Genomic DNA, 12,696 nt, shown 5'->3' on the forward strand with positions numbered 1-12,696 from the left:
TAGGCTCTTCTTGCATATTTGAGGAAACCATCAATAGTGCATTTTTGGCAGACAACACTGATAAACACTGGGCCATATGGCTATAGTAATACTGCTGATAATGGCTGATAACTAAACTCAGCTAATCTATTGGCTACTGGGTCAATGCCCTCCTCAGTGCTACTATGGCCTTCACATCTGTGGATCAAGCAGTAAGATCTGTGAAATAAAGCACATCTGTTTACTTTTGCAACAACCATCAAGAAATGTAGTTGGGGATAGCTGAGGCTAAAAGACAGTGAAAGGGGTTCAAAAAATTCACAGTAGCCACTAGGATTTAGAAATGTAGCTATGCATCCTCAGCTACGCTTGGTATGCAGCATCTCAGTGAGTAGGGAGTTGCAGGGTAAATCTCCCTGAAGATGGCGCTGGAACAAATACTCCTCCACCTGCAAACTAATGCTGCGTACTTCAGGCAGCCGGAGCAGCAGCTGGCCAAACTTGTCCGAGTGTCCTTGATGAGTCTGCTGGGTGTGCTCCATCAGGGCTCTATTCACCCTCTCTTGAGTTTGTTCCACCTGCCTGCGATTCTGCACTGACTTCACATCTAGAGCAGAGAGATGTAAATACATAGTTTATATACATGCAGTGACATAAGGAAGCAAAAATGGTAGTCTAAACAACATGTCAAAAGGGAAATGCTCACCAGGGTTGAATAGAACCAGGTACTTAAGACACACAAACTCATGTCTGTCTAAATGTAGTGCTTTTAGTTTGGACACCAGGTCCTGGGCCCTTGATACCAGGCTACTCAGCGTTACTCCTGCTTGAGAAATGATAGTTGACACTTCAATCTGCATCAAAATAATAGAAAAGTGTTCATTAGAATTAAACTGTTATTTGTGCACAGTGTAATATGACAAATGGCATCTTTAGTACAACTTTTTAATGTTTAATTTTACCTGTTGTCCTGTTACCAGATATATACAGCCCTGTTTTCCATAAGTCACTTGTCTACAGAGGTGGTCCAAGACCAGCAGTTCACTCCAACAGCTCTGCAGCAGCACCATCTGGTCTTCTACCTATGGAAGCATACAAAATCATCAACTCTCAGGTCATTCTATGGTTGAAAATGAAAAGCTTTGATTTAAGCACATTCCTGAGCAGAAGGTAAATATTTCAGTGTAATGCTCAAGATATATTTCTTGCCATTTAAAAGGTGAAAACATGATTGTAAGCAATGCTTCTTTACCTTGAGCTCCTTGAAAAGTGTACTGTTCCTGGCCCACTCCACAAGTCCAAAAAGTGTCTGGTCAGCCATTTTGCACATGATGGTGAATGTATTTAAACGGTCGTGCTTTCCCCGGCTGGCCTGTTCTCTCTGTAGGCTGGCCAGAACCTTTGAACACACCTGGCCCTCATCCTGCTCTGACTCTAGGAGCTGGTTTAGGAAATTAGGCGCAAGAGTGGCAGAAGAGGAAACACCCAGGGCTTGGGTAGGAGCCTCATTTAGAGGTGTGTTTGCACTTGGTGTTGAGCAGGGGGTTGATGCTGCTGTAGTTATTGTTGTGAAGGAAGTGTAAGGGGTTGTGTGCACTGAAATGTTTGTAGGAACTGGGCTGCAGCTAAAAGGCATCTCCACCTTCTCCTGTAAGCATCCAGTGAAGGGATGGTGATACAGTCCAGGGTAAGGCAGTGGTGGAGAGGTGAGTCCCCTGTCTGCATTCATGGTACAGTCCAGAGGTATGGGTGTCCCTGACTGCCCCACACTAGAGGGATACATGTGAGACTGCTGAAAAGCACTGGAAGACAATGGAGGGCTTGGGTTACTGCTCATTAGATGAAGTTGATTTGGACCCATGAGCTGGTGTGTTTGTGTAGTTTCCATCTTAATCCTGTGGGGAGCAGTGTTTGCTTGGTGAAACACCACTTGCTGTTTCATCTGCCTGTCCCGGCGGTATAGAGGGCCAAATTTATTTCTGCCACCTCTCATGCGATCTGCTCTTACAGCTGTTGACAAAGAAAGAAACAAATGATCATGGTTTTCAACTGATCCCTGCCGTTGAAACAGATGATTTATCTTACAAAACTGATAATATGTACTCTTTGCTTTGAGAGCTCAGTCATCATATTTAATCTGGGTCATTACAGCAATGGTTTATGACTTCTGAGATAAGATATATGAGGAAAAAAAAAGAACATGCGTGTCAGTAGAGCGCCATGTCGCAATGGAGCAAAATTCATATTCAGCTGCAGTGCAGTATAAGTGTGTGTTTCTATGTAAGAGTTGTACCTTCTCTCCTCATGCCTACTGCCAAACATTTCTGGAAGCGACAATAAGGACAACGTTTCCTTTGGGACAGGTTCATTGGGCAGCTCTGTTGTTCTGCACAGGTGTAGTGTTTGTTATTTTGCACTGAGCGTTTAAAAAAGCCCTACAGAAAGAGAAAGCAATTTAGGCCTGTTGGTTTCCTTCTTTGCATATCAAACAGCCCTTAGTTACAGTAAAGAATATACATTGAGAAAGACTAAAAAATGCATAAAACTTAGGTCTATAAGGGTCTAAATCATGAGCCTATCTATTTAAAAAAATAAAAGCACCATTTATTGTCTTGAGACATTAAATTTATTGCATGTGTGACTGAGTTTACCTTGCAGCTCTCACATGTAAGCAGCCCATAATGGTATCCTGACACTTTGTCCCCACAGACAGGACAGCTTTCCTCAGACTCTGGTCTGCTGTCTACCTCTGCTTTTATGTCCTGAGCTGGGGAATAACAACACAGTTACTTGTCAGTCAAATGCACAGCATGACACGGATGTCAGTTGCTGCAAACAGCTTATGTGATACAAGCAGAGATCACCCAGTTACTGGCCGGGTAGATTATCAAATCTGATATTCAGCTCTTTCAAGACAGTTGTGTTTGTTTAAATGTCACATATATTAGTCTAGCAACAGAAGATTTGTTTATTTCTTGGAACTTTTTATTAAGTCATCTAGTTCAGTGTGAAAACTGATCATGAATAATGTTAAGAAGTTAAATTGAACTTTATTTGATTTGGCATTCAGCTTTCCCACAAATTTCCATATTTGATTAAAATTTGACAACAGAACTTGTCAGTTTGCATTGGAACCGTTCCAAATATCACTCATGAGTCTTGCAAATAATCAATATTCTTATCAATCCTGAAAAAAACCCTATGTTAAACCTTAATCACAAGGAAAAATGCCAAGAAATAGGTGTTAAATTGCGACTGCTACATGGATGTGCCAGGTTGCTGAAGTATGTTTCCTACACCCTCATTTCATCCTGTGTGACTCCTCTCATTGTCTGATTTATGTCTAACAGAAAACAATGCAGATGCTCCACAGGGGTATGCACTTACTTCTAATATTCATACTGTATAATACAGGGGTTTCAAACTCATTTTAGTTCAGGGGCCACATTCAGCCCAAAATGATCTCAAATGGGCCGGACCAGTAAAATAATAACAGTGAAAAAAATAAAAATAAAAAAATACATAATGAATATTTTTTACATCTACAAAGTTTCCTTAAAAATCTGAATAACAAGAACAACTCAAAATATCTTAAGAAAAAAAGACTGCAATTTTAACAATATTATGCCTCAGTTTATCAGTTACACATGTGCAGTACAACTTTCATTACAATTAAAAATGCACAAAACATTTCATAACAGGCAGAATATTGGTAAAATTGCACTTACTCCTCTTAAGACATTTTATGTTCATATTTTTTTGTAAAAGGATAGTATGTGAATGTAAACATTTTCCATGTAATTTTATTTTTGACACTAAAATAAAGAAAAAATTTGCAGTTTTCATTATTTACAAGTTATTATTATAGTATTTTACTGGTCTGATCCATTTTAGATCATATTGGTCTGAATGTGGAGCCTGAACTAGAATGGTTAATTTATGGTTTATTTATAAATTTCCCAAATTCATCCCACGGGCCAGACTGGATGCTTTGGTGGGCCAGTTTTGGCACACGGGCAACATGTTTGACACCTGTGGCATGAATGACATTTTGCAGTTTTGTCTACCTGTTGTGTTTTGTTGTTTCAACTGAAGCAAAACATAGTACAGTAAAATCTGTGTAATGTTTTGACATAAATCCAACCAGTTGAAGAAATTGTACTGTATGAATGTTTTTCTGTTGAATTTTATAACTCAGCTATTGAGAGACCAGTGAGAATTACCATGCCTCTGTTACAGACAGTACCTTATTGCTCAATTTGATTAGTGTAACTTTGATCACAGATATGACCCTTACATAATTCCCAAAGATCACTGGTTATGACTGCCATAGAAAGTCATCTCACAAATAAGAACTACTCACAAAACTGGTCAGTAACAGCATATGACTGTTTATTCTTTGTTTACTCACACTTAGAAGATGTGCTCGTGAAAAGGTTAATTAAACATATATTTACAGAGAGGGCTTAAAATCTCTAAAACCGAACCTTTAAAACACTCAGAGTTACAATATATCCTATACCATACAAAATCAAGCATATTTTGCATTTCTATGTAGAATGTCTGCTTGAAAGCCACATCCAGCAGATACTTACACATCTGGGATCTTTCCAAAGTTTGCAGATCATCTGAGTAGTGGACAGGTTGAGTCTGGGGCTGCTGCGAGTGATAACCAGGTGGGTCCATTCTGGCTGATGGAACATGAACTCCACAGTCAGACCAGCCTGATTCTCATTGTTGTGGAGATCAGGAGACCAGACAGCTGCTGTGGGGTGAGCCAGAGTAAGGCCAGCAGGCAGGCCACGCAGCCCTGGTGAACTGATGCTTGTTTGAGGCACCACAGGTGGACTTCGATCTGTAGTGAGGATCATAAAACCTCTCCTGACTGGCACTCCTACCCAGTCAAACTGAACACCAAGGCCCCCCCACCCCCCTCAGCATGAGACAGAAAGCTACTTGCTGGAATGTAACTATAGTGAAATCACTCCAGTGTCACTAAGCCATCCTGAAGTACAGCTGATAAGATAAGAGTCCACTGAAAACTGCAGATAAACAACACTATTGTATTATTGTAACACAGCGATTAATGCATTAAACCCCTAAAGATCCATGTTAATTGTTTTTTTTAATAGAGCATTTTATTGATCTCAAGAAAAACATGACACAGTTTTAACCTTCTTTTCTTTTATCCATTTCCATTTACAATATGTCATTAGCAAAATCAGAAACTGTGATTTTATTGTGCCACATTTCACGTCAGTACCAGAGATGATAAAACTATTTACCACCCCAAAGCACAGGTGATGTCTGGGTCACAGGTGTCAAACATGCAGCCCGGGGGCCAAACCCGGCCCTCCAAAGGGTCCAATCTGGCCCGTGGGATGAATTTGTGAAATGCAAAAATTACACTTTAGATGTCAAAATCATTTTAATTCAGGTTCCACAAACAGACACATACAGTCCTACTAGATTTCAAGTGGGTCAGAACCAGTAAAATATTATCATAATAACCTCTAAATAATGACAACCCCAAATTTTCTCTTTGTTTTTTGGTGTAAAAAAAAAGTAAAATTACATGAAAATGTTTGCATTACCAAACTATATTTTTACAAAAATGTGAATAACCTGAACAAATATGAATAAACAGAATTGTCTTAAGAAAAGTAAATGCAATTTTACCAATATTCTGCCTCTTACTAAATGTTTTGTGTGATTGTAATGCACATGTGTAAATGATGAACTGATAAACCGAGGTATAATATTGCACTTGTTTTTCTTAAGACAATTCAAGATGTTCATGTTATTCAGATTTTTAAGGAAACTTTGTAGACGTAAACCTGATCAGAATATAATTTTACTTTCTTCACTGTAATTATTTTACTGGTCTGGCCCACTTGAGATCAAATTGGGCTGAATGTGGCCCCTGTACTAAAATGGGTTTGACACCCGTGATCTAGGTGATAGTGTTCAATCGTGGCTAGTAATGGCAATTGCACATTAGCCTGTTAAATTATAATGATATTTACTCTTCTTCCTTCTGGAGGTAAATCTTTGTTAAATATAATTCAACAAGTACTGATCTACAATATGTGATTGTTATTGCTTCTTGGTATCATCAAAGAGGTTTGCATTCAATTTCATGTCTCTAGTTTAAGTTCTTGTAGAAATGTTTTGGTGATGAGAAGAGGCCATTTCCAGGTTAAGAATGACAAAAAGAAATGAATACAACAAGCAACTTTATTGAGTTTTCAGAATCCCATCAGAGAGTAGTAAAAATCAGTACAGTGATTCATTTCAATTGCAATTTTTAAGATCTCCATCATCACTATCAAGCTATTTCTAACATACATTGTATTAAACCTCAGGTCATGCTAAACTACGAAATCCCTGTGTATATACTGTATGCTATATACCACAAGTACTGTGATCATTGTGCAGGGCTTCTAATATTCAGGTGGAGGAAAAATATTCAGTTCTTGCTGGAACATTTCGGTTCACCAACAGCAACAAACCACACCTCGTTGTGCCTATTTTTGGTTGTCATCGGGCTGCAAGAAATAGATGCAGAAACACAAACCACAGTTTACTGTAAAGAATCAAGTAATTTTCAATACTGATTTTTGTTGTTTCGTATATAAGTGAAGTATGACTGAAGACATGTATGCTGTCTGGTCTTACCTGTTGTATCCAGTGACGTAGTAGTATTCCTCATTGAATTTAGCACCAGCTGACTTAAGGCATGAGGACAGACTCCCTACATTTCTGTTGATAGACCACCCATTCATCCAACCCCCAAAGGTCTTGACGTACACCGTGACATCCGTCAGTTCTTCGATGATTACCTGCAATTAGAAATGTTTGTTGTCTACCTGTTTAAAGTGTATTTAACCCTTTCATGCATAGCGGTCACTACAGTGGAAAGCTATTCTACAGCTGTTCTCTTGTATATTAATGGGTTTTGTTGTTTTAGTTCAATATCAGCCAACACAGTGGATGCTTGTGCGTCATCTCATACACTGCAATTTGTACAAGTACTGTAACTTTGCTGTTCTTGGTGAACCTGATCTGCACTAACATGTTTGAGTGTAAATCAATTGCAGGTTGGTATTAGACTGTAATTAACAGTTTTCTCAAACAAAAAGATTTTTTTATATTATCTCCATGAAGTTAATAATAACTAGTATCAGAGTATGCTAAAATGTGAGAAAGCATCAGATTAGCTGCATTAAAAAAAATTATTTCATAGCTTTCACGGTATATCACTTTCTGATACTGTGTTCTAAATACATATTTCTTGCTTCAAAAATTAAACGCATGGTGTCCAGCTAAGTGGACATTTTTGAAACTCAAAAAAAAAAAAAAAAAAAAAATAGGTTCATTTTAAAAAAAAATCAATCATATTGTTTTTTTCATGCCTAATAAAAACACTCAGGAAAAAAAATCTTGACTAAGTTTCTCATAATTTATGCATCAGAGGGTTAAGATAGGAATAAATTCAATCCCTCGGGTGACATATGGCAAATGACAGTGTTCTTATAGAGTTTGCCAAGGAAACTTACATCATCATCAGCTGGTTTTGGAGCATTTGCCTGATGTTCAGCTGGCAGCACAAAACTCATTGTGTATTCTTTAGTAAATGTGGTTTTGTTCTCCATTTTAATAATAACAGGAGACACCATTTGGACCCGTACTCCTAAAGAAAAACAACAAACATTTTCAGTTGCATCCCCAAATCCTCCCCACAATACAAGTAATTAAAAATGCATGACAAATTTATACTAAAATGTGTATAAACACTATTTTAATATTTAATTGCAGAGTAGGGACACATATAGACACTCACCATCCTCATTGTCACCACTAATGTAAGCATACAGTCGTCTGAATGACCTCATCAGTGCCATCCACATCGTCCATGAACGCTCAGTAGCCGACACCAACTTAGCAGAGTCATAGTGACGAACCTGAAGGACAAGAATAAACATGAGTCTTTTTAAAAGTTACTTGATCTCAAATGTGTCTAAATGTTGCTCACTTGCTCACACATAAACTTACCTCAAAGCATTCAGTTTTACAAGTTTCATTAAACAGCAGACATTGCTCTGTCTCACTGCAGAAGGGGACGTTGGATGAATCTCTGTGAATTTAGAGAGAAAATTATTAACAAAGCACAAGTTCAGGACATTAAAAATATGTTCAAAAGACAGATTAAATGCAGGCACTTACCCAACTCTGGCCTCAGCAGTCAGCGCCAGCAGAAAGCCAACCAGTCCTGCAAGGTAAATCCTGGCACAAATATACAACGTTTTTGAAACAGCAATTTGTAACCCATTTTTGTTCGAGAGAGAATAGCTTACACTTATGTTGAGATTTAGTTCATTCACAGAGAAAAGAAAGCAATTTATGTTCAATGCATTGAAGAAAAGTCCATTTGTACTTACATCATGTCCAAAACAGGTGGATTCAGTCCCTTTCTGAACTGTATGTTTGTAGTCTGATGCACAGAGGCTATTTATCCCCAACTTGGTTATGAAAGGAAACATGACCACTCCCCGAACATACAAAGCAGACAATGGAGTGTCTTGACCAATTGGGAAAAGCAAAACAAAAGTATAGGAACAGACCAGAACATATTCTGTTATCCTCACAGCAACTTTCCTTTAAGGACTGCCTACTAGTCAAACTGGTGATAGAAATGACACAAAGTATACACATATTTCAGCATTATGAAAGACACAAATATGTAGAACATGTGGGAGTTTTGCACATTTGTAGTTAGTTTCACGTCTCACAGATGACTTTAAAACCAGCTGTAACTACCTATGCTGTTTTACGAGTCGGTCAAAATATGTATATAACCAATTGTATCCAATGTTATATACACACAACAATATGCATATTCACTGGTAGTATTTGATGATCGAGAGTTTTATACATCATGCAGTCACAACAGTACATACACAAATAAAATATTCTTTGTAATAATGTCTGTCAGTGAAGTGGTACAGTCAAACATCCAAATGATATCAGGAAATCAGGAAAAGTTGTCACAATACACGTAATTTGACCTGATATATGTAAGTACATACAACAAACTTGCAAAAAGGTAAACCACAAATAAAACAATCAGCTAAGCCTATACAGATGAGTTTTGGAAGTACGATAAGTGTGCAAGCTGTGAAAGGTTGAGCATTGAAAGATGCATCTACAAATCTACATGTATAAACTAGACTGAAAACATATCTATTTAAAAAGGCTTATAATTGTTGATGTTTATGTTTTTTTTGGAGGGGGTCTGTCCTTTTCTATTGTAGCACTCTGAGATTCACTGAATGAAAAGTGCATTACAAATAAAATGTATTATTATTATTATTATTAGTGCATCTTATTACTAAAATTATTCATCTTTAGACTGAGGCATCTTCGAAAGATTTCTGTTCCTATCAGTGCACTGATACTTGATCAGGGTTTGCAATAAAAGTGGCACTGCATTTCTTCATCAGATGTGCCTTAGGATTTGTTGTGTTAGATTGCACACATGTGAACTGTATACACTTTGGTAATTTAGTGATGCATGGAATGTGACATTGTGTGCGAAGCTGGATCACGTTTTTTTTTTTTTTTTTTTTTTACTAAATTGACCTAACCATAAAGGTTGGATAACATTAATGTCACGAGAGAATTACTTTCATTGTACTTTATGCTCTCCAGGAGTATTCGATATCTTCTTTTTTACTGCAAATCTCTTTATCCCCTGATACTACCAATTGTAGTTATAGCTGTGTCCTTTTAAGCAGAGGCATTCATCAACTTGTCCACTGGTCCAGTTACACCCATATACACAATAGAAGAGAAGAGAACATGTTAATAACCTTAAGATAATCATAGTATGGAATTTCAGTGTACGTGTAATTTCTGACTTAGACTTTTTATGTAAGACGTGGAAAAGCGCCAAACTTAACGTGTTCAAGTAAAACATCGTCAAAAGTTTGTCTTCAGAGTTCACCTTTTACAGTTTACATTTGTAAATGCAGTAAAATCTGTGATTTATTCATTTGAGTCAAAAAATCAGCTTTATTTTATTTTGATGCCTGTATCACATTCAGAATGACCCTAACCCTATGATGTTGAGTCTTTTCACTAGATTACGTGCAGTAGGTAGTGAAAGACTGGAATCCGTTGTTGTTTTGTGGCAAACATGAGACATATTTTGAAGTTTGACCAAAAAGTGGTGAGCCATAATAATTCATGGTTTGCAGAAGCTCAGGTCCTGACACACTAATACAGATATTTTGCTAACATTTTTGTCAATATCTGGACCTCTAGTCTACACAAAACCAATACTTTAGGTGTCTGAAACATTTTTTTTTAAATCATATGATTCAGCATTTTATGTGGTGAAATCTAATATTTAAAAAAATCCCCAAACCAACACTTTTAAGGTAGCATAAGTTTAAAACTTAACTTGTTGCTGCTCAGCTTCATGACAGACTAAACCTCTATGTCTGCTATATCCAATATAATCTCAAGGTCCACAGTGTCCCACTAAAATAAGGATTTGAGTCCGTTTCTAGTCATTTTTGCATTCCAGTGTGCACAGGCATATTTTATATAGTGAAGGTTGTTTGGACAGAGTTTTTAATGGAGTGAGAACATACATGTTTTTGTAAATGTCCATGTTAGTGTAAATAGGGCATACGCCCTCACCTGTTCCCCTCACCTATTAACAGTGAACTTCTACATGGTGAAATCTGACAGTGTTACTTTGTTCCACAAACTTTTTGGTCTTCTTTGGTCCCTCTCTACTTTTTAAGTGTAATGCAGGGATCAAAATCTACACTTGTACATATTTACAAAATTCAATCAAGTCAGAACACTGACAATGCTTTCTTTATGCTTTTGTTTTATCATAAGGTTATGAAAAGGAAACTGAAGAAGGGTGTTGTAACCATAGTAGAACTAGACCTTATCGCCAAATTATGCTCCTCTTTATACTATAACAAAGACTATACAGGAAGCCCGCCCTAAAGTCTCACTGAAACTCTCACATCTTCTCATGCAAGCTGGCAATAACATGTTTTCGAAGCTTTTCTAGTGTGTTGACAAGTCTACAAAAGTTTGAATTTGTGCCAAGGTTTAGCCTACATTTTAAAATACAGTACTTGATATTCAGAAACAGGTTTATATATAATCAGACAGTTAGCTGGAATAGTATGAAGATAATTTTGCGTCTTTATTATGCAAGCAAAAGGAAAAAAGGCAAACAAAAAAATTAAATGAAATTTGAAACAAAAAAAATCAAGATTTGAAAACAAAAATGAAGGTTTCAAAATTTTAAAGCTTAACAAAATTGGTTGTCTTCTCATTTTCTTTCATTTCAAATCTGAAATTTCTGCTTGCAAGTCCAAAGGTTTTGCACCTCGAAATCATTTGCAAATTAAAAACTTTTGCTTGCAAGTTCAAGTGGTACTTACGTCCGGGCCAAAATTGTTTGTGAGTAGAAAAGTTTTGCATGTCAAAATCTTTTGCGAAGCAAAAACATTTGTTTGCAAATTCAACTGAATGTGATGGACGGGATCTACAGGAACAGAAGGGGTGGATTTCTATTGGTAGCTTGCTTTGGATTGACAGTGTGCCTGGTGCCTGGTCCTCCCGCCCACTTGAACACAGGGGGAACTGCTGTGGGACCACCACGCAGGGGCGCCGTGGTCCCACAGCCCCACAGGTTTCCCGCTGCATGCCGACTGTGCGCCGGAGCCCTGGCCGTATTGGAGCGGAGCCCCAGTGCTCACTTTTTCTCAAGTTTTCTCTGTTTTTGGTATGATAACCCTCAAATGGAATCTCAATATGATGATCAAAGTACATGATCAGTAAAATAAATATAGGAAATATAGAATGGAGAGTATTATAGTATTATAAATGGTCCGGGGGCTCCTAGCTTGCTCTGCTCTGAGCCGCCTGGGGCTCTGGCACACAGTTGGGCAGAACCCCAGTTCATAGCCAGGCTCCGCGTCCGATGCACAGCCAGGGTGTGGCATGAAGCCGCACCAGCGTGGCCCAGTGCCCTGGGGCACCATGGTCCCACAGTGGTTCCCACCGTGTTCAAGTGGGTGGGAGGACCAGGCACCAGCCACACTGTCAATCCGAAGCAAGCTACCAATAGAAATCCACCCCTTCCAACCATCACGTTCAGTTGAACTTGCAAGTGAAAGTTTTTGCTTCGATAAAGATTTTGACATGCAAAACTTTTCTACTTGTAAACAATTTTGACCTAGAAGTAAGTACCACTTGAACTTGCAAGCAGAACTTATTGATTTGCAAAAGATTTAGAAGTGCAAAACCTTTGGACTTGCAAACAAAACTTTTAAAATGACAAAACATTTTTACCTGTAAGCAGAAGTTTCAGATTTGAAATGATGATTTGAAAACTATTGCCAAAGTTTGCAGTTTGTCTAAAACCTGGCCCAATAGCTAGACTGGAGATGCTTCTTCCAGAAGTACAAAGGGCTTTGAATTTGTTAATTTTCAGGACATTTTAAGGATCTGTCCCAATCACCATCCAGGGTGAGGAGGTGGAGATCGTGGACTCATATAAGTATCTTGGGGTCCACATAAACAATAAACTGGACTGGTCAGACAACACATATGCTCTGTACAGGAAAGGCCAGAGCAGAATGTTCTACCTGAGGAGACTGAGGTTGACTGGTGTCTGCAGTG

At 38.0% G+C, this 12,696-nt stretch overlaps 2 protein-coding genes across 2 annotated transcripts; both read right to left on the bottom strand.

Annotated features, from left to right (window-relative positions):
• Nucleotides 1–338: 338 nt before the first annotated feature.
• On the bottom strand, nucleotides 339–4,665 carry nr5a5 (nuclear receptor subfamily 5, group A, member 5). Its single transcript, XM_030140350.1, has 7 exons — nucleotides 4,575–4,665; nucleotides 2,631–2,746; nucleotides 2,273–2,414; nucleotides 1,232–1,989; nucleotides 942–1,061; nucleotides 686–833; nucleotides 339–586 (listed from the first exon to the last, which is right to left on the bottom strand). The coding sequence occupies exons 1-7, from the start codon at nucleotides 4,663–4,665 to the stop codon at nucleotides 339–341; spliced, it is 1,623 nt and encodes a 540-aa protein (XP_029996210.1).
• A 1,533-nt stretch (nucleotides 4,666–6,198) lies between these two features.
• On the bottom strand, nucleotides 6,199–8,490 carry soul5 (heme-binding protein soul5). Its single transcript, XM_030141968.1, has 7 exons — nucleotides 8,421–8,490; nucleotides 8,206–8,265; nucleotides 8,035–8,116; nucleotides 7,823–7,943; nucleotides 7,539–7,672; nucleotides 6,658–6,821; nucleotides 6,199–6,527 (listed from the first exon to the last, which is right to left on the bottom strand). The coding sequence occupies exons 1-7, from the start codon at nucleotides 8,423–8,425 to the stop codon at nucleotides 6,449–6,451; spliced, it is 645 nt and encodes a 214-aa protein (XP_029997828.1). The 5' UTR covers nucleotides 8,426–8,490; the 3' UTR covers nucleotides 6,199–6,448.
• Nucleotides 8,491–12,696: the final 4,206 nt, after the last annotated feature.

The sequence above is a fragment of the Sphaeramia orbicularis genome, chromosome 8, assembly GCF_902148855.1.
Source record: "Sphaeramia orbicularis chromosome 8, fSphaOr1.1, whole genome shotgun sequence".
Classification (NCBI taxonomy): Eukaryota; Metazoa; Chordata; class Actinopteri; order Kurtiformes; family Apogonidae; genus Sphaeramia; species Sphaeramia orbicularis.

Coding starts and splice junctions, on each gene's coding strand:
- nr5a5 (XM_030140350.1), bottom strand. CDS start 4,665: ATGGACCCACCTGGTTATCACTCGCAGCAGCCCCAGACTCAACCTGTC. Junction 2,747..4,574: donor TTTGGAAAGATCCCAGATGT/GTAAGTATCTGC, acceptor GTTATTCCCCAG/CTCAGGACATAAAAGCAGAG. Junction 2,415..2,630: donor TTACATGTGAGAGCTGCAAG/GTAAACTCAGTC, acceptor CTCTTTCTGTAG/GGCTTTTTTAAACGCTCAGT.
- soul5 (XM_030141968.1), bottom strand. Junction 8,117..8,205: donor ACTGCTGAGGCCAGAGTTGG/GTAAGTGCCTGC, acceptor CTAAATTCACAG/AGATTCATCCAACGTCCCCT. Junction 7,673..7,822: donor TAGTGGTGACAATGAGGATG/GTGAGTGTCTAT, acceptor GTTTTTCTTTAG/GAGTACGGGTCCAAATGGTG.